This window comes from Patella vulgata, chromosome 3 (genome assembly GCF_932274485.2).
Source record: "Patella vulgata chromosome 3, xgPatVulg1.2, whole genome shotgun sequence".
Taxonomy (NCBI): Eukaryota; Metazoa; Mollusca; class Gastropoda; family Patellidae; genus Patella; species Patella vulgata.
In genome coordinates, this window is record NC_065881.2 from 71,635,206 (window position 1) to 71,657,939 (window position 22,734).

General features: G+C 35.2%; 1 protein-coding gene across 2 annotated transcripts in view; it reads right to left on the reverse strand.

Annotated features, from left to right (window-relative positions):
* The window catches only part of LOC126814728 (probable ATP-dependent RNA helicase DHX35), a 148,520-nt gene that overhangs the window by 119,048 nt on the left and 6,738 nt on the right, over positions 1-22,734 (reverse strand). For both annotated transcript variants that reach the window (XM_050540082.2, XM_050540085.2), the window contains exons 7-16: positions 15,634-15,703; positions 15,275-15,334; positions 14,827-14,870; positions 14,187-14,255; positions 13,117-13,213; positions 12,572-12,603; positions 4,404-4,485; positions 2,618-2,714; positions 1,628-1,681; positions 794-892 (exon numbers count right to left, since the gene is read on the reverse strand). In XM_050540082.2, the coding sequence (XP_050396039.1) occupies positions 794-892; positions 1,628-1,681; positions 2,618-2,714; positions 4,404-4,485; positions 12,572-12,603; positions 13,117-13,213; positions 14,187-14,255; positions 14,827-14,870; positions 15,275-15,334; positions 15,634-15,703 (704 nt within the window). The remainder of the gene's footprint in view (positions 1-793; positions 893-1,627; positions 1,682-2,617; positions 2,715-4,403; positions 4,486-12,571; positions 12,604-13,116; positions 13,214-14,186; positions 14,256-14,826; positions 14,871-15,274; positions 15,335-15,633; positions 15,704-22,734) is intronic.

Sequence of the window (22,734 nt, forward strand, 5' to 3'; positions counted from 1 at the left end):
ATCTAAATTTAATGCCATTTTCATAAATATAAATTTATACAAAAAATTAATTTAGACATTTCATGCAAAATCCATGTATATAATGGTTATTTCTATTTTTTTTTTTTGTTCGGCTGTTGTGAACTAAAAATTATTCATCATGAATCTCTTTTAATTTAAGCTTATTTAAGTACCGTAATAGAAATTTGTTGATTAACTAAGCCTACTTCTATCACGTTCTAGGCCTAACGCAAAACTGTAAAAAATCTACACTACAGATAAAATCTGAATCACTGTCATTCAAAAAATAAGGATGGTAATCCGTCATTAGGTGAACGTTGCCGAATAGGTCTAGACATATCACCGTTTTATTATAATTTTTCAAGGAGAAACAGTGAGATTTTTAACTGTCAAAATGTCAAACAGGAAGTAAACAAATGAGATAAAGTCGTCTGTTCATAAGGGAAATAACTCTCATTACGCTAGGAACGTTGCATTCGGCTAACCGGTTTTGTCGACAAAAGTCGCTGTGGGTACTTAACGGTAACGTTATAGGTGTCGACAAAAGTCGCCTTGGGTCAGTTAACGAGTTAAATTGACCAATAAGTCAAGTTTTCAATGTCGAAAAATCTAGATGATAGTGAGTTAGCAACTTGCCTCCTTTAACTGAAATTTTCATATTCATTTTTCATTATCTATTTTTGAACTATTATAGCAAGAACAGTCAGCTTTTTATCTAATTCTTACATAATGTATCTTTAAATTGAACAACAATATTTCTTAATGGACATCATACTGATAAAATGTTAGGCACCTGTGTAAAGACGATAAGCTTTTCCTGCTCTAACTCGACCTGCTCTGCCTGCTCTCTGATTTGCTGAAGCTTGAGATACAGGTACGATAACTAAAGATTCTACAAAAAGGAAATAAATATGAAAATATTTATGTGAGAGATAGAATTGGGAATCAATGACTGAACACCAACTAATGTATTTGATGGTATATAAAACTTCCAGGGGCTTCAATTCTTTACACTTCTAAAGATTCTACAAAAAGGAAAGAAATATGAAAATTCTTTATGTGAGAGATAGAATTAGGAATTAATTGCTATTGAACACCAACTAATGTATTTGATGGTATAAACATTCAGGGGCTTCAATTCTTTACACATCTGGGGGATTATCTCATGTCACATTTCAATCAATTTGAAGGTTAAATTGGTATTAAAAGATATAACATTTACCATTTTACTTAAACGTGACAGCACAACACAATACATGCTTAACTACTTAAAATTAACAAAGACACAGAACTATTGGGCAGACTTATGAGAGCGGCAGTGGGCCCCAAAAAGGTTGGGGTAGGTATTGAAAAAACAATTGTGGGCACTTATTACACCAAGCACATCAGTAATTTCAGATCTCTTATTCTTTCATTGTATCATGTAAGCACACCATGCCATAACCAAGGCTAAGTCCCGCATAAGTTCAGACGAGATTAAGATAGCATTGTGGTATCACGCTGAGAATTGCATACATGACAAGCTTATGTTCATGCACAACAATTTAGACCATTTGATCCCTCCCACTAGTGAAATATGTAATGGTATATTCTACAAACCATTTAAAATATTTGACAAGAAACTCACCTAAACCAGTTTTAGGATTATATGCTTTTATTTTCACAAACCCAGAATCGACAACTATAAAATAAAAATAAAATTTACCTAAATATAGAATTACATTTATCCATTAATTCAAACTTACCTTTGTAAAAGATTCTTTTATCGACTAATAAAAATTTGAAATTTAAAAATATTTAACAAAATACCCAGGCCATAGCTATTTTACCAAACTCTACTGACAGTGATAAAAAGAAAAGTGTTATGAACTAAGCACTACAGATCCTTAGACTCATCAGAGAGAGAGAGAGAGGATTTAACATCCACTTGACACAAACCTGGGGCCTGTTTCACGAAATTTTAGTAATTTAATTGGATAATATTAGGTTGATTTTAGTGCTTAGCCAATCAAAATTGAAGTATTCACTAAAATTTGGATTTTATCTTTCGTTAAGATTTCGAGAAACAGGGCCCAGGTCATTTCGGGACTAACATATGGTTTATTTTATTTTTTTCAATAATTCGCTTATGTGTAGCGATCTTTAGCAGTGGGACGAAACCGGAGGACACAGTGAAAACCCGCGAGGTTGGACAGCCGACCATACTCCTTGTCACATTCAAGCAGGGATTCGAAACCACGCTGCTTGACTCAAATACAGCCCTTGTGTTTCTACGTGCATGCGTTAAACCACTAGACCACCCACCCCGCTCTTGACAGCGGTGTAAGGAGGCTTCAGACTCTATACTAACTTGCCAAATATGTGTTCCTTAGTATAAAAATTTTGACTTGTGATGCTGTGTGAGATATTTTTTTTTTCTTGAAATGCCAACGTTACAGAATATTATAAGCAAGAGAAGATTATAAAGAAATCCACCATGCTGACAGTCACCGCCACATAATAATATGAATTTCATTTCGATTGGCCTGAGAGACATTCATTTTAAATGTTACACAATATCGTAAGCAAGAGTTAACTCCACTTTAAAAGTATAGAGAAGGTAATAAAGAATTCTCACTGTATACAATGCCATTAATTGTAATAGATGTTTCAGCAATATTTGTAGCAACAACCACTTTTCTTGTATTCTGAGGTGTTCTGCTAAAAACTCTCATCTAATTTTAAATTGAAAAGAAATGTAATTACAGTTATGGATAATTATAACGGATAAAAGAAAATTAATAGTAGGAAAAGCCTTTTTAAAAAAAAAAAAAAAATATAAGTAATTTTTATTAATGTTTTTATATGAATTATATTTCATTTGATATCAATATACCAGTATTAATGCTGCAAATCTTACTCTAAAAACTTTCATCTTATTTCAAGTAATTATTAGTATAAGAAAATTTATTTGCTATTTCACGTGAAAAATATTACAAATCTTGATACTTAATAAACATCTATGTGTAGCTAAATAGAGATCAATTTCATAAAAAAAATTCATTTACATCATATATATCTTATAAAATAAACTTAAAGTCAACAAGTGCTGCACATCAACACAATATAGACTGCCAAATAATAATAATAATAAAGTCATTCATATAGCGTCTATTCCATGCCGAGGCGTGCTCTAAGCGCTTCTAATGTAACTCTGGATACGCATGTTGAAAAAGGTGTTTTTTTTAACTTTTTTCTAAAGTCAAGTAATGTTTTGGCACTTTTGATGGAAGTGTTCAAGTGTTTCTCATTCCCCAAAGTTGGAGCAGCAATACAAAACATTTGATCACCATAGGTAACTAGGTTTGATGTTGGCAATTTTAGGAGATCTTTGCTTGATGATCGTGTACGGCGTTCAGAATCTTGCTGTTTTATGAGATCAGCGAGATAGTCTGGGGCAGCATTATTCATGCATTTATAGACCATGCAAAGAATTTTGAAGTTTATGCGGAATTCAATCGGGAGCCAGTGTAGTGACTTTAGAACAGGTTTGATGTGAGCAGACTTCGGAGTTTTTGTAATTATCCGGGCAGCAGTGTTTTGTACCGATGATCAAATCTTTCCTTTCAACGTCCTGTCAACTTTTAAAATGTTTTTAATCAATATTATTTGAAACTCCTTTCTTTACATAGACAACAATTTATCCAAAATGAAAACTTGGATGTTAACAAAATTTGATAAGGATCCTATATTAGGCCTTCAAGAAATCTGATCTCTATCATGTTCACAAGATTTTGGGGCCATATATGTCACTAAAACAGAAAGTCCTAGGATGTTGAAAATCAATAGGGTTCATATCCCCTATGTTCATATATAATGCTGCACACCAAATTTGAAAATCAGTAGGGTTCATCCTCTCACAGTCCTATCAGGTCTCCAAAAAAAGAGGGGGGAGCAGGGTTGTTCCAGAATGGAAAGTCAGAGAAAGCGGAATATCAATAGGGTGTGTCCTCTCAATTAAAGGTTGGGGGACTCCAGAGCAGAAGGTTACAGGGTGCATTTACAAGTCAATTATTGAAGAGTGCACAAAGTTGTTAACAAATTATACCCACACTGAAATATGGGTATCTAATTCATATTAGAACTATATTTAAAGAAGATTACCATATCAATGATAATGTTTAGCCAATTATATATGTATATATCCGGTGATCCTTATAAATTTAGAATGACATTATGTCAGGGAAATGTTTATGGCGAATAACCATATCAGAAATAGAGTATCAGGACATTGTGACATGATTTTATCCCATTAGATATAAAGTGGATTTTCTTGTCAAATTTACTGTTCTAGCTATCATATAGATATATTTTGAATGAAGCCAGAAGAGAACAATAGTCAAGTCACAGATAAAGATAATAACCTGTTCTGAAGCTGGTAAACTACCATACATTGGTAATATTTGTAACTTCTGTTTATCTTTTGGCAATTTTCTAGCTTCTTCTCTAAAATAAAACACACACGATTTATAAATATACTTGGGGGGGTGGATGGCTGAATGGTTAGCGTGCGCGCGCTGTACCATAAAGTCTGTCATTGAGTCGACTGGCGTGGTTTCGAATCCCCGGTTGTACGTGGCAAGGAGTAGGGTCGCCTGTCCAACCTCGTGGGTTTTCTCCGGGTCCTCCAGTTTCCTCCCACTGCTAAAGACCCCTACGCGCAAGCGAATTATGTAAATAAAATTAAACCATATGTTAGTCCCGAAATGACCTAGTTTGTGTCGAGTGGACATTAAACCCCATTTCTCTCTCTCTATAAATATACTTCGAATCCCCGGTTGTACGTGACAAGGAGTAGGGTCGCCTGTCCAACCTTGTGGGTTTTCTCCGGGTCCTCCGGTTTCCTCCCACTGCTAAAGACCCCTACGCGCAAGCGAATTATTGAAATAAAATTAAAAACCATATGTTAGTCCCGAAATGACCTAGTTTGTGTCGAGTGGACATTAAACCCCATTTCTCTCTCTCTATAAATATACTCTTCAATAAAAGAAATGCACAGCTCATTTTTCATCATTTTTTAATGTGAACGGGATTCACATTCCATAAATCTTACTTGTTTTTAATGTCATTATGTAAGGATAAAAGAAATTCATTATTGGTTTTAAATGTAGGGTCCCTAATTGTGATTGGTCATATTTTTTGCTGAAATTTATTTTCACTTCATTGCACCAATACACATGAAGTTAATAGCTTCGCAAGCTTTTCACATGAAACCCAAATCTAAGTCCTTTAAAATTTGTGGGGGGGGGTGTGTGTCTCGGTTTCAAAATCAGTTGCACATGTAAACAAGTAACGAGCAAAGTGATGCCACATCTGAATGAAGACCAACGCAACAATGCTATTGGTCGGTTACAAGCAGGTGAATCCCAGACAGATGTAGCCAGACTGCTGAATGTTTTACAGAGTACCATTTCTCGCCTTTGGGGTAGGCGCCGACAGCGAAGTTCAACACGAAACCGCCCAAGCGATGGTAGAGCAAGGGTATACCGACGAAGAAATGTCACTATGCGTTTCTTTTTTTCAAAGAGTATATTTCAATTTAAAATCATATCATATCGATACAATGATTAACGCATTGTACTAGTAATTTAAATGACAGAAATGAGGAGATACGCGGATGAGATGTTTTAGAGATTTCAATTATTGGTGGCAAAAGTTTGTTTCAACCCAATTGATCTATCCTTTTCAGGCTCAGAACTTTTCAGCTAGCCCTCATATTTTATGCTCACATTAAATGCTTGGCTTTCCATCCAAATGGTTAATAGTTTATAAATAATATGTTACTTAATCTGTGTGTGATCACGTCATCATTCATTCACAAATACACTATGCTCATCCACAGAGAACTACAGACTTTCATAGAATTATTATGTGGCTTGATTTTACAGATCTTGCTCATATTTTCCTACTACTATCTTAATAGTTTCATTGTTTAATTTCCCCGAGTGAAATTAATTCAAGAAACCATGAATCCAATGGTTGGTAGTGGCCAAATTATTGTGGAAATGACTGATGTATTCATTAAAATTCTTTCTAAGTGTCTATAATACCTTTTTTTCAATATTTTCTAACAGTAATCCAGTAAACAGTGTTAATGTTGAGACAATATATGTAATTATTCCTTGAAATTCACTCTTTGGATTTTGTCTGATGTCTTTTTTTACCTGGGTATCATATAATCTTGTGTATTTAGTTCTAGTTTCTTTCACATTCATTCAATATTAAATCTTCATTTTAAAATTTGTAATAATCATCTAAAATCATCTAATTTGTACTTGTGTCCAGTTTAAAGGTAACCATTCAATTTTGATAATGAGTGTCCAATTTGCAAGTGTTTAATTTCTCAATCCCTGTTAAAAAATAAAGAACCCAATTGATTAATTTTTGAACCGCAGTTATTGACCGTAACAGATTAAAGGAGGCCATTTTCGTGGGAATCCAGATTAAAATGGATTTAAAATGTAATATTGGAGTTATAGATTTTTATAAGAATTTACACTTTCATAATCGCCAATGTGACTAATTAACTAACATTTTAATATGTTTGGCATATGGCTTAAGAAATAAAAACAAATTAATTTAATTTCTCCAAATAAGACACCCTGTCTAAATACTCGACTAAAGTGAATTCGTTTCAATGGCATTTAGTAATGGAACAGGAGTATACAGGTCACAATTCTATGGAATACAATTACTGCTTATTACTGAGCCATGTTTATCATTGTTTGATAATGACTAGAGAAGCCTAGCTGAAATGTCGCTCAGTAATAAGCAGTAATTGTATTCCATAGAATTGTGACCAGTATACTAAAGTTAATTCCTCTTCTTCGTGTCTACTTATTAATTCCTGGAGCTGGCTTTGGATTTGGGCATATTTATATCTCTTCCTTGGTGGTTTCTGTCCCCCGACATACTGTACGATTCTAATTTCATTAATATTTTGCTCTTGTAAAAATGTGATCATTTCAAAAACATTCGGATGAGCTTTAACAACTAGCTTCTTGATCCTTGAATGCCATTCTTCCAGGGTGTTGTTGGTTTTGTATTCCCCTGTGTGGTAGTGGTTCCAATGATGAGTAGCATATTCACCCTCGCCCATTAGTTTCTTACGTAGTCGGAAAATTCAGTTATTTTGGGATCTCATTGAGAGTGAGCGAATACGTGAACACTACTTGGATGATATGATGATATTCATCATTAGTTGCCATATGGTGATTAAGATTCATATTGAATACTTGGATGATTTGATGATTTTCATCATTAGTTGCCAATTGGTGAATAAAATTCAGAGTGAACACTACTTGGATGATTTGATGATATTCATCATTAGTTGCCAAATGGTGAATAAAATTCAGAGTGAACATAAATTCATAAAATCTCTAGCACAATTAATTGGGTCCTAATAACAACATGCCTCTCTTCATACGAAAGCCGACAATTCCATATCTGCGCCTCCGTGGGATAGTTTCATTTCGGTCACGCTCTGTAACGGCACCGTCATGGGAATACACCAAATTAAACACTTGTAAATTGGACACTCATTATCAAAATTAATCAGTCAGCTTTAAACTGGACACAAGTACAATTAGATGATTTTGAGTGATTTTAAATGATGTTTACCAGTTTTTAAAGAAAGATTAGATATTTAATGAATACGAAAGAAATTAGTGCTAAATACACAAGATTAAATGATATCCAGGTTACTGTCCTTGGATGAATGTTAAACATGTAATTTGATTAATACAGATCACTCATAGTATACTATTCAAAAAAAGTAGGGGATATTTGATTTTTAAGTGTTATTAAAGTCACCTAATGAAACTGACGAAGTAGCAAATGACAAAATGAAATGAAGTTCACATTCATCGATTTATTCCAAATGATCGTTAGACTAAGTAAGACACAGACTGAACATTATAAGGGTAAAATGATACCCGGGGTCAAACAGCAAAGTTACCACAGCATCACAACCAAGTCAGTAACGGGTAAATCCTCCTCTGTTTGCCAAACAAGCATTGATCCGACGTGGCATACTCCTAATGAGACGTCTAAGGTCATTTTGGTCCAGATTATCCCATTCCTGTTGCAACGCAGCAGCAAGTTCTTGGACATTGGCAGGACGTTGTTGACGTTGACGTAACCTCTGTCCAAGCATGTCCCAGACATGCTCGATGGGAGAGAGGTCGGGACTCAGTGCTGGCCAAGGTAATGTGGTGATGTTCTGTTGTTGGAGGTAACCTGTAACGATCCTGGCCCTGTGACATCTTGCGTTGTCATCCTGGAAGATGAAACGGCGGCCATGACGTCGTGCGAACGGCACAACATGGACTGCCAAGATGTTGTCCCGGTAGTACTGGCCTGTAACACGCCCTGCAACAACATGTAAAGCCGTTCTTCCAGCAACAGTGATGCCTCCCCACACCATAACAGAACCACCCCCAAATCGATCATGTCTGATGACGTTAACGTCTTGGAAGCGCTCGTTTCGACGACGCCACACCCTCCTACGTCTGTCCAAAAAATCAACAGTGAACCTTGACTCATCTGAAAACATCACATTGCTCCAGCGTCGATTATCCCAGTGTTGACGATCCCTACACCAACGACGTCTTGCCTGAATGTGATGATCTCTCAAACAAGGGATCACGCAAGGACGTCGGGCGCGAAGGTGACCCCTATGCAGTCGATTCTGAATCGTCTGGCCACTCACTCTTACACCAGTGTCTGTTTGAAGACGAGCGCTGATCTGATTTGCTGCGATGACACGATTTCTCAAGGCCAAGGTATGGATAAATCGATCCTGGGCTTGAGTTGTCGCCCTTGGTCGACCTGAGCGTGGTCTGTCCTGTACAGATTGTGTATCACGGTATCTGGACCATAGCCTGCTTATGACAGACTGAGAAACATTCATCGTCCGCGCCACAACCGCCTGTGTTGTGCCGATCTGTAGCATGCCAAGGGCATGTAACCTTTCATTTTGGGTAAGCCGACGCATATCAAAATTTGTTTTCTGGTCACTAAAACAATTAAACTGATGTTTCCACCCTGGAATTCAATGCCACAATGACTGTAACATTCAAAGTCAGAGTCGTGCAAATCTTGGGTTGGACCCCCATGATGATCCCAAGCATCACCTGCATTCCATGCGGTAGCTATTGGTGCGTTTGGGCGTCACATGTAACTGGAAATGTTTCTTCTGTTAGGTTCTATAGTGACTTTTTTCGTAGTCATTTGCATATTTTAGTATTATGCCCCCAAAATCAAATATCCCCTACTTTTTTTGAATAGTATAATATATGAGTTCGCAAACCGATACAATCGTATACATGTCAGTATGGTTCCTAGTTTTACAATCTTTGCTGGGGAAATAAGGTCGAACCCTGCTTTATTAAATGCTAAACTCAGAAATACAGAAGTAAATACTTGCATAAATATAAGAATAACAAGCCAACAGTGAGACTGATGTCCCACGACGCGATCCCAAAATAAATAGATGACATTTTAATTAATTGCACATTAATCTTTTTGAAAAGTATCGCGCAATCAAACTGATTATCTATACTTAGTCTAAGCAGAAAATGTTCATGATCAAACTCAGACAAGGTTTTGCTCAAATTTCATCACTTTCCATCATTTAGAATCAAAGGTATCATGTCCCAAAGCATCAACCAATGAAATAGCTTATGTTAATCATTGAACTGATTGAACTCAGTCAAGACATTCTCCTAATGAACATCTACACTAAGATGAAACATTCTATTTCAATTTAAAGCAGAGTTGTTATGTTCCAAAGTCATGATTAATCAAATTGCTTATCGCTACTTAACGAAACTAATAGCTTCATGAGAGAAATCTGGGCTACCAGCTACCTGCCATTCCCAATTAAATATTACAAACCAAGATAAAAACACTGTTTTCCAAATTTGATTAATGGTCATTTGACCAGGTAAGTTCAGTTTTAATAATTAAATGGGAGTTCAGTTTTAATAATTAAATAAAAGCCCTTATATAATTTGGGAGTCCATAAATCTAATCACAAAGTATGTTTCCATAGTTCTCATGGTATTCAAAATTTGTGCTTATTTTGTCAAATTCTGCCAGCGAGATTTATTATTGGTAAAACTTGTCGACTCAGTGGATTTATCAAAAGATTTGACTGGTTCATGACGTAATTGTCAGTATTGCATACTAGACCAAATTCAACAGTAAAATCATCTAATTATACCTGTTGAAAGAATTTGTGCATTTTCAGCCCCTATCTCTGGAACCAGTAACCAATTAAGATTAGACAATCCAAATCTATTGAAATATTCAAGCCAACATTGAAAACCCATCTTTTAGAAAATAGTTTTATTATAAATCCTGATATTATTAAAACAATGTCGGCCTTTCATTCTGCCTATTGACAACAACTCTCCAAATTTCTTGCATTGTAGTTTGCTAACATCTTATTCTATTTATGATACACTGGAATCTCTGACATAATCACAAAGGTCGGATATATCAATATTATCCTGAACTCGTGGAGTATCAATTTCCTTCATCAGAATTATTCAATAATTTGACAACATTGTTTAAGTCAAGACATTAGGGTAAGGGTGTTTATGGCACTAAATGGCGCCATACTGTTGACAGTCAAGGCTGTCTCTTGATATCACCTAGTAATGCTAATTTCCGATATCAAAACAGAACATAAGTGTTACCATTCTTATAAATCCTGTTATTTTTTTCTTTCAGGTATTAGTCGATTAAAATAGAATTTTCTCATACAGCCAATGGTATATATATTATTTATATTATCATTTCTATCCTCAGGCTTCTATAGTGAAACAATGTCATATTTATTGTTATCATTTCAATAATCAAGCTTCTATAGCGAAACAATGTCATATTTATGTCATCATTTCAACTTTTTCATCTTGGTTCTGTGTGTGATTGTTGAACTGAAAACATTGATCCAATTTTGTTATGCTGATTTGTTGTAAAATATTAAAATTAATATATAATAATTCAACCACAAAGCTACATCAGTCCAATTTTTTTTTTTTTTTGGTAGAAACTGTGAACATTGTTTTCAGGTTTTATTTCGACCTAAACTCCAACATTTCAACTGAAGTTGATTTATACACATTGAATCAATCTTGTTACTTTGTTAGTGTAACCATTATTCTCAATGTTGACAATGTAATATTTATTCAATGTAAGGCTAGGAGCACTGATTGCTGCTTCTAGTCACAAGTAACACCAGCGAAAAAGTATTGGCTTAACACTCTTGAGAAAGCCATGTTGATTCAATGTCACATGTGGTGAACCCGATTTATTTTATTTTCATTATTCCATGGCAACGATAATTAATCATATACATACATAATCATTCCTAATAATTACCATGTTGTATTATTCATTTCAATTCATTTACCATGATATTGAGAATCACGTTTTGTAAATTTTGGTATATTACATGTCATGTATATCTCATTTCCATTATTTATAACATCTATAAAGTGTATTGTTATTCATCATACATTAATCAAATTGTAAATATTTTCCTAAAGGTATAAAAACCTATTTTGACATTCCAGCGGAAGGTTGTATTATCTCGCAATCAAGCTTGCTTGAAGATGGTTAGTATCACTGAATCAATGATTCGTATTAAACATCATTTTGAGTTGAAATTAAACCAACTCGCTGTTCTGTTCGCGTCAAGCATTCTCGTCCAAAAGTCTGTTTATCAAAATCACATTGATTCAATGTTTCATTTTAAGTAAACTTTTGAAATTCTAACATTTAAGCAATATTGGTATTGAAGAGCCCAGGGGAAGAGCGATCAATTTCAGGTAAAACTGATCAGAGTCAAATCGAACCAAGGCCCTTCTGAAATGGCCTCCCGGACAAATACATCCATTGTACCCTTTATTTGACCTTAATTTGCCTGAAAAGTGGAAGTCAGTTGTTGTACTGGTAATTATGATTCGTATTCAACATCATTTGAGTTGTAATTAAACCCACTCGTTGTTCTGTTTGCGTCAAGCATTCACGTCCAAAAGTCTGTTTTATGCCGTTTATGCGAAAAGACAAAAATGAGACTTAGATCGTTCTTCCCCTGGACTCTTCAATGGTAATGTTGTTTAAATGTTGAACTACACGTGTTGTTTCAACTTACATATACACCCATAATTCACAATTTTCTCAACATCATGATTTAACATTTAATCAATATTGGAATTGTAATGTTGTATTAATTTTGAACTACTCATTGTTCCATCTTACATGTATATACCCATATTTCACCTTTTTCTTAACATCACAAATTAACATTTAATCAACATCATGTAGATGTTGTGATGCTTACTGGGTAATGCATTTGTGTTGATGACACAAACAGGCACATTCTTCATTCTTCCCAAAAATAATAATCTTCTGCTAGAGGTGAGGGGGAGCCAGGGTATATGTGGGGCCCCTGGTCTATAACTATTGGATCTTGTATATCAATAAAAGAAAGAAGTATATAAAGGGAAATAACTCTACTTACATTAACATATCAACAACTCTTTGTACTTCATCCTAAAATAATTTTAGAAATAATTTCAAACGTAGTCAACATATCTTTTCAAACTTATTGTATGAAGTCATAATAGTAAGTGCAGGATGGCCACAAACTACACAAAGTAATTAACAACCGTTTAAATCAAAATCAAATAAATGGATCTAAGGGGCCAGATGTAAGCGTCCTCTGAACTGTACAATCCCGGACATGTAATGATAAATACAATACAGAACAAATTAGCAATGAATATAAGGAAAACACAACAGAAATGATGCAACTGGTCTTGATGGTGGTTGTCTGTTTAATAGCATTTCGTGAAGATCATAGTCTGCCAGATAAAGTCATAAGATAGAATGTCAAAAAAATTACCAACACCGATAATCCAGATATAATTTCGGAAAATGCTAAAAATTAACAATTTAGGAATAGAAATAATATATAAATAAATCAAATTACATGTGGCAAGTATTTTAGTTTTCTTAAAGATCTATTTTAAGAATGATTAGAAGTTTATTGTAAATATTTTTTACCTGTCCTGTAAGAAAAACTAATACATCTCCAGGTTTCTCTGTAAGATGGATTTTCATGACTGTTTCTACTGATGACTTTAAATAATTTGGAACGGGACTAATAATAAAAAAATATAGACATATATCTTTTAAATTATACCAGAGTGTAGTCATCGACAACAAGTGTTAACACTAATGACCGCATGTGGGCCCCTCACAGTACCCACAGTATGGGAAGCTGGCGGCGTGTTATTCTGCAGATGTTGTCGGTTAATGTGGGTGTCTTGTTGAGGTGTTGTCATATGCTGCTGTCCAGGCCTTAGCCGACTTTGGCATACCGTTTTTGCTTTGACCCTAACTATTGAAAAGCCATATGTTATACCCCCATAAAATGTTTATCAACATTCCCATTATGTCAAATGTTTTGTATTTGAATGAAATGAACTGAGTTGTGGTGCGATTACGTGATCAATCTAACGTGTTATCGTTGTGATCTGATGTATGTTCAAAATTGAAAGATTAAAGTTTATATCTCAAGAGATTTTCAAACAACCATTTATAAAAGTGGTGCGATTTTTTTTTTTTTTTTGAGTTTCAGTATATCAAACACAAATTATCACAGATTTCTACTGTTGCTGTTATTGTGATTTTTCTATTCTACAAGTACTTTTAGATGCTATATGTCTTATAAGGATTATGAAAAGATTATATTATTCATAATAACTTATACTAGTATTAACAGAACTATTTATAATAACTAGGAATAATACTTACTCAATAATATCATGTATATCAACAGAACTATTTATGATAGAGAAAGAAATGGAGTTTAACGTCAACTTGACACAAACTAGGTCATTTCGGGACTACCATGTAGGGGTCTTTAGCAGTTGGAAGGAAATCGAGAACGTGGAGAAAACCCACGAGGTTGGATAGGCAACCCTACTCTTTGTCACTTACAAGCTGAGAATCAAAACCACACCACTTGACTCAATGCCAGACCGTATGGTGTAATTTGCAAGTGTTAACCATTCAGCCCCCACCCCTTCCCCCGGCTATTTACAATAACTTAAAGTATAAATAAAACTTACTCAATAGTATAATGTATATCTACAGGATATTCTCTACCTTCAATAGTTAAAATAGCTGCTGTATCATTCCTGATAACAAAAATATTGATTGTTATTAGGGCTAAGTATCGACAAAGTTTTCGAAATTAATTATAAATCTAAAGAATTGCATATAAAAGATAAATTGAATGGACATATCCGATGATCGATTTTAACCATATATTCATTATATTTGCAAAAATGTAGAAACAGATACAAGTCTTTACCATGGAAATTGGACCCAAATATAGAAGTACATGTATGTATTATTTTATATCCATATTCACATCAATAATAACAGAGTTTAGTCTGAACTGGAAACTCTTAACTTCACACACGCAATTACATGAAAACAATGCCGTCATTTAAGATAGATCAAAATAATTTCAAATGTGATATTAACTGGAGAGAAATAAGAACACACAAGTCCTTCCTGTGACGATTATCACTGTTATAGATTCTCAGGGTATTCCCTGGTTGATATATAGGTTAATCCAAACAAATACTGATACATTAAATCATGTAAATTAACATCCCTTAAGACAATTTTAGTTCACTGTTTTTTTTCTATAATTCACTTGTTCTTTATCTTCAAAATATTTTAACATAAAACTTTACTTACTCAGGATTATTTGTTTCATTAGTATTAAAAAATTCTTGTATTTCCTACAAATAAACAAACAATAATATTAAATAATTAAATAATAGCCACAACATAGGAGTAGTAGTAGGCAGCAATAATAATAGCTACAACATAAGACGAGCAGGCAGCAATAATAATAGCCACAACATAAGACTAGTAGGCAACAAGCCACAACATAAGTCGAGTAGGCAGCAATAATAATAGCCGCAACATAGGGAGTAGTAGGCAGCAATAATAATAGCTACAACATAAGATGAGTAGGCAGCAATAATAATAGCCACAACATAAGACTAGTAGGCAACAATAATAATACCCACAACATAGGAGTAGTAGGCAGCAATAATAATAGCTAAAACATAAGACGAGTAGGCAGCAATAATAATAGCCACAACATAGGAGTAGTAGGCAGCTAAAATAAACAACTCACCTCTGCATTAAGTGTTGCTGATGTAACAATCAGTCTTAGATCTTGTCTTTTTTTCTGTATCTAGAAAAACAAGAATGATAATAATTTACTTGTATCTTAATACATGCTGAATAATATTTCCCTTTTTTTGTTTGGAAGTGTGGTCTTAGTTATCTCATAATAACATCTGTATATCAAAGATTTTTCAATTGGTCCATCAAGACTATTATTTCATGATTGCCTTTATAACAATAATATATCATAATTAGGACAGTGATATTTAAATATGAAAAACTACCTTCCTTTAACAATCCTATAACATCAGTATTTAAACCTACCTTCCTTTAACAATCCCATAAAAACATCAGTATTTAACCTACCTTCCTTAACAATCCCATAATAACATCAGTATTTAAAGATCTTTCATGTGCCTCATCCAACATAATAATACTGGAAAAAATAAAATATTTTATAAGACAAAAAAACAAAACAAGCCTTCACATTAAATTGCTTAAATAACAGAATAACAAAATTTTTGGCATCTGGTATGAGAAACAGTCCTGTAGAAGATTGGTTCTTAAACCACTGAGGGGGTGTTGGGTAGCCGAATGGTCTTACTGTTGTGTATTGTCAAACCCACACGTATTCATATATTTTCATTGGAACACAATTATAGAAACAAAAGACTTCTTTACTAGGCACATGTTTATTCACTTCCTCTCAGGGGAGCTCACTCCTAAACATACAAGTTATCCAGTCTTACAACAGGCAATATGTAAGGGAGATAAATCATGTATCCTTAGTAGCAGGATACAGACCACAATAATAATATATGGCTATACAACATCCCCCCGACTGAAATCAAAAACGCAGTTTTTGAAGTCAAAGTACAACTGGTTGGACAAACTGTGAACTATGATTAAACTATGATTTTAAGAAAAGCAAAACTAAAACTATGGTACATATTATAACTCAAACAATATATTTACATATACGATATGGAAGCTATTAAAGTGAACATTCACAATGCTCCGAACCCCATTAGTGTACTAAAACACATGTTGTAGATATCTACAGTGTTTAGGTTGATATACAGCTGGGTTTCTGAATGAACACTACAATAACAGTATTACATGTTAATCAATCGATATTTACTAATGCTACCTGTAACTTGGAGCTTATTATCATGAACAAGGTTATTGACAATGGCAAATAATGTAGGGCAAGAATTTACAGGGACCCAAGAAGACTTATGACTTGCCTCGGTATGCGGTATGGTAACTAAAACTTGTAGGGAACCACACTTGAACCGTGCTTTCTTTAACTCCATGGTAGACACATTAGAAACATTTTGTAAAACGTGACATTGTTTAGTGAACTGATAATTAGACAAAGTCCCAACAGTAGCAAGATGATGGTTATCACCACTATTATGTACATACTGGTGTAAATTAACTGGTTTTGTGATCCTATTATAAGGGATTACAGTCTCATTGAATGAATGTAATACAATATCATTCTCATCAGTAATTAAACATAAAGGATTAATTTCAGTAAGGGTATGAGCATTATTGGCTGGAACATTACCCAGCTCCTTTTGCAGTTGATCAATATGGGTAATTTTAGTTTGAAAATTAGGTGACCGTACAAAACATGGCTTTAGTCTATTAATAGAATAGACATCCGGAAGCACCCTGCCATCCAATGTGGCAAGAACGTAATGGGTTCGATCGAGTACCTGATGGACAACCAAAGGACCACACCAATCGGCCTTGATTTTTCGTGAATTTGAGGTTAAGCTGGAAGACGAAGGCTTGAGAACATAAACCAGCTGACCCAATCCGTAAACAGGATTCTTACTCAGATTATGAGCAACACTTATGTTTTGTGATTCCTGCTGACGTTTCTGGAGATCCATTATGGTCTTCGACATATGATCAAATCTGTCCTTCAATTGGGAAATATAATCCGAATAGGAGCGACAAATGCCATCAAATTGCCAATTGAGATGAGTAAGATTTTTCGGTTTACGACCAAACACTAATTCGTAAGGACAAAAACTACCTAATCGTGATGAAGAAAAGGAGTTGTATGCATAGCAGCACGTAGACACGTATCTGACCCAATCGGTTCCATATTGATTTAAGTTGACCTTTAAGAAGTCTGAAATTGACCTGATGTGTCGTTCGACTAGAAGGCTACCATGATTGGCAACACTAATCACTTTCTGACTAATACCAAGGGCTGTGCAGAGTGAAGACACTAGTTTTCCAGTGAAACTTGAAGCAGCATCAGATATGATAACTGATGGAGGACCAAATAGGCAAACAACCTTCTGAATTAAAGCTTCGCAAACTGTTTCTGCATCGACAGACTTTGTAGGAACACAAATAACAAAACGTGTTATCTCATCGCATACAACAAGAAGATGTTTGAAACCAGAAACTGATGTGGGCATAGACTTAAAATCAATGCTTAATTTGCTGAAAACATTATATTCCTCAGGGATTCGAGGATGAAAAACTCTGGCTGTATCAGTTTTGGGCTTGAATTGTTGGCAGGTTGAACATGTATTGACATACTGTGTAATTCGCTGAAACATGTTTGGAAAATAGAATAACTTCCGTAGGGTTAAATAGGTACGAACAACACCTTGATGATTGCATAACTGGCTATCATGATACTGATGGATTAAGCCATTACACATTGATTCCGGAACGGCTAACTGAAGAGTAAAGCGATCATCATCATGTACCAGGAGGCGAAATAAAAGCTGTTCTGCTAAAATATACTCCTCTGACTGTAGTTTTAAACGTTTAGCAGCTTTACGATTGCTAGGCAAGATATCATGTGCCAGATAGTCATAAACCTGTTTGAAATAAGGAGATGTTTCCTGTTCTAAGCGAAGTTTATTCTGATCAAAAGGTAAGTTGTAATCTCTGATTATCTTACGCTTAATAACATTATAGAGTTTGGTCAGTTCAGCTTGCTTTGGAAAATGAGAAGAAACAACCTTTTCACAATTGTGAAGTAGGGGTTTGGGAGGAATACACAAGTCTATCGGAATTGAGTCATCGATTCCATCCTCAGGTTTGTCAACAAGACGCTCCTCGGGACGAGTTTCTGTTGTGGATACTACTGGTCTGTGTTTACCCAAATAGGTTGTATTTTGGTGAGTGGGCACGTTAGTCGAAGAAGGGGGCTTTGATGGTTTAGCGGGGTTGATAACCTGGTTGGAAACATTCTTATGTGGGATCTGTGCCTGAGACTGGTTATCAAATGATTCTGAATCTGGGTTGAAATCAGACGTAGGAGTGGTTGGAGGTATATCTTCTTGAGATACTGAAGATGGTATGCAAACAGTTGAGGAAGCTTTAGATTTGGGAAACAGATCTGGGATAGGTATTTGTTGTTCCTTTGCATATCGACGAGTAACAGGTCGATTAACTGGCGAGAGAATGGGAAAAGCAAAGTCTGAAAAGGCAAAGGCTGTGGGGACCACTTGATCAATTTCACAATCATGAGTATCAGTGGAGCTCCTGGACAAAAAATCAGCTAATACCATCTCTGTACCTTTTTTATAACATGTTTGGAAGGAATATTGCGAAAGCTTGATGATAATCCTCTTAAGGCGTTGAGTACAAGGTTCTTTCTTAGAACGGAGAATGTGTACAATGGCAGAATGATCCACGACAGCAGTGAATTCTACTCCTTGGAGAAGGTACTGAAAATGGGTGATGTTTATTAGCAAACCAAACATTTCTAGTTCAGTGACACTGTAATTGGCACATGCTGGAGGTAATTTCTTTGAGTAATAACCTAAGATCCTTTCCTTGCCATTAATGACTTGTGTCAAATATGAGCCAGTTGCAGAACGGCTTGTATCGCTATAGAGAGTAAGATGACCTGTTGCCGTTGGAAGATACAAAACTGGTGGTGTAGTTAACAGAGATTTAACTTTCTGAAAGGCCTCTTCATGTACATTGGACCATGCAAACTTGGACTTTTTTGATGAAATGCTATGGAGAGGTTGCATTACTTCTTGTAATCTAGGAAGAAAATTGGATACGTAGTTTACAGCTCCTATGAATCGACGTACCTCTTTACTGGACTTAGGACGGATGAGATGCTGAATAGACTGACAACGATCTGCTAAAGCCTTCAGAATTACAAGTCCATCATCATTTACCTTTATGACGTGGCCCATATAGACGACCTCACGCCTGAAGAATGAGCATTTACCAGGGGAAATCTTTAAACCATTATCTATCAGTGCTTTGAAGACTGACTGAAGATGCTTACTATGATCCTGGGCATCTTTACTAAAGATAATAATATCATCATGGTGTGCAATGCAGTAATGGCGGCTGTCAGGAACTTCAGATAGGATTTTATCCATTTTTGTCTGGAAAATGGCAGGCGAGACACTTAGGCCCTGGGTTAGCCTTTTAAAATAGAAATGTCGACCGCCATGATATGATGAGATTCCAGTATATTGTTGGGCATGAGGGGCAAGGGGCAAAGAGAAAAAGGCAGATTTTAAATCCAAACAACTGAGAACTTTGGGAGAGGCATTACCTATCCGCTGTAATGTTGAAGCCAGTAAAGGGAAGGGATGATTATACCTTTTAATGCGGTTGTTTAAATGACGAAAATCGACGACAACGCGTTTCTCAGTGCTGCCTTTCTTGGGCAATACCAATATCGGAGAGGTATAAGATTGATGACCCTCGGCTATAATACCTTGCTTGACTAATTTTTCAAGTTCTGCATCAATAACTTGTTTATCGCTTTCATTTGTGTGATATGGACGAATATAAAATGGACGCGAATCAGTGACTTCTATATCTACTTCTAAATTTGGACAGTGACCTATCTCGCCGTACAAACTAAAGGCATCCTTATGTTTAGTTAGAAGCTCCAGAAACTCCTCTCTCTGAGTAGGCGACAAGATACAACCGTCAGACAAATTGATAGTCTGCTTAAGAATCTCTAACTCAGGTTTATGAGGTGAAAGAGTACTCTGAGAATGATGAGAAATTTGTTGTGAATGGTGCACAAAATCTGATGAATCACATAAAAAGAGATTGTCAGTGTTAAAATAAAATAAATGATGAGAAGGTCTAAGATGAAGAGTCTTCTTACCGGGATTAGATATAGGTACGACGGTTTTATTGCGTTGCAATGTTGCTAATATAAACGAGGAAGATGGTGCCTTTGACACTTTCTTAAGAAGAACTTCACGATTCCGGTATATAGATGGCACGTTACCATATAAGGTTACATAACGTGTATGGCCAGGGCGAATATAAACACTGTGGGTCGGAGTAAATGATACTTCCTTAGACTTGCAATGAAATTGATTTGTATCAAATTGTAAAGACCCTTTTAACTCTGACAGGGTTTCTTGACCAAAGATTAAATCAATACCAACTAAATGTGGGGCAATATGAACTTTAACATTAAAACAAGAGCCTTGTATAAAAATTTTAACCATCATGAACGAAAAGCAAGTCAATATTTGACCATTACCCATACGAAAATTTAAACTATTTTCCAACGTATGTACAGAAAGACTTGACAGATATGAAGATGAGTTAATAACAGACTGTGATACTAAAGACTTGGATGCACCACTGTCAAACAAAATAATAACTGATTTCTTATCAGGTAAAACACCTTTACAAAAGTTAGAACGATTTAACTGAACAATAACGTCTTGGTCCGCATTTGCAGAAATGGCTTTTGTTACAAAATTGGAATTGGGGAACATTTGTGGAGCATGATTATCAAATGTTCCCGAATTCAAAAATCCTGACGAGATATGGTAGGACCATTTGGATGGGTAGGCTCGTTCTGTGACAACTGTCGATGAGAAAGATGCTCTTGACGAACGTAACAAAACTGCCAAGTATGGCCAGGATAAAGACAATAATCACAAAATATGACACGTGGTCTGGATGGATGAGGAGATTGAGTTTCAGACCGATGCTTAGAAGGAAATTGTGTTCTATATGATGAACGAGAATTATAAGGATACGGTGATCTATTGCGGAAAGTAGATTGATCCCTAAGAGGTGATTGAGTCCTATAAAATGAACGAGAATTATGTGGTGATTGAGAGCGATGAAACCTAGATTGAGAATTATAAGGATACGGTGATCTATTGCGGAAAGTAGAGTGATCCCTAAGAGGTGATTGAGTCCTATAAAATGAACGAGAATTATGTGGTGATTGAGATCGATGAGACCTAGATTGAGAAACGTTTCTGTCTGTTGATGGGGATCTATGTAGTCGACGGTCTGACTGGACCTTCCTGACAGAACTATCGGTGTATGGGGAAGGAGTACTCAAATCCAATGTTAAATTTGAGACCTCATCCTGTAATTCAGACATACTGAAGGATACTTCTTTCACTGTTGAAGAGGGAACACTGGAACTGACATCAAAGTATCGCTGGGCCTTAGCAGCAAGGATCTCTACTGGTGTGTCATCAGAACTGACCATGATGACTGACTGCTTACAATTATTAGGTAGAACTGATATAAACTTATCTCGGATTTGAGAAGCATTATAATCCAACTGTGAAGCTAGTTTTGTAATCCTCTCTAGATTATCAATTGGAGAAAGAGAACAGTCATACTGTAAGCTAGAATATTGCGAAAACAAACCCAGAGTAGTCTTGGTAGGAGAAAACTTATTGATAAACTGTTCTTTTAGACTAGCATATGAATCGAAATCACGGTTTTCAACCCATAACCGAGCAGAACCCTTCAGTGACTGTTTAAAAAGGCGAACTACATGTTCCAAATCTCCATCCTCGGGCGATATGTCCGTTTGATATAGATAGTCCTCAAAGCTTAATGTGTGGGCCCTAGCATTGTCCCTATCAATAATATTGCCATCGAATCGATCGATCATTTTCTCCATAATGAATAACTAACTAAAGTTTACGTAAATTGATCAACGTCAAAAGGATGGTAGGAAGCTGAAAGGCAAAAAAATGATTAATCATGTGATTTAAATAGTAATAGTAACAGTATTTACCAATTACATGTATATATATTTAGAAACTTTAACAGTTTCACAAAAATGAAATTACTAGAATGAAAATCCAAAAAAATGACCTATCAAAAGTGTTACACTTGATATAAAAATTATCTGACAATATTACTAATTATTAGGTTTGTAAATGTCATAGATGAAATAAATCGAGGAACCCAATTAATAGTTCAAATGAAAACAATACAAAACTGTCTATTATATATATAATATTTGTTATTTAGCTAGAATTTACAAAAGAACAAATTTTAAAGTCTGTAATCACATGTAGGTTACAGTGAAATTGCAATGAATGTCCTGGCTGGTAAAAAAACAATTGGAACTGTTCTTTGAAATGGACGGCTTCCACAAGTCCTTTACACACTGCTTAAAACGGTCAAACACATATCCAATGGAGGACTGTCAAAGTTAAACAATTC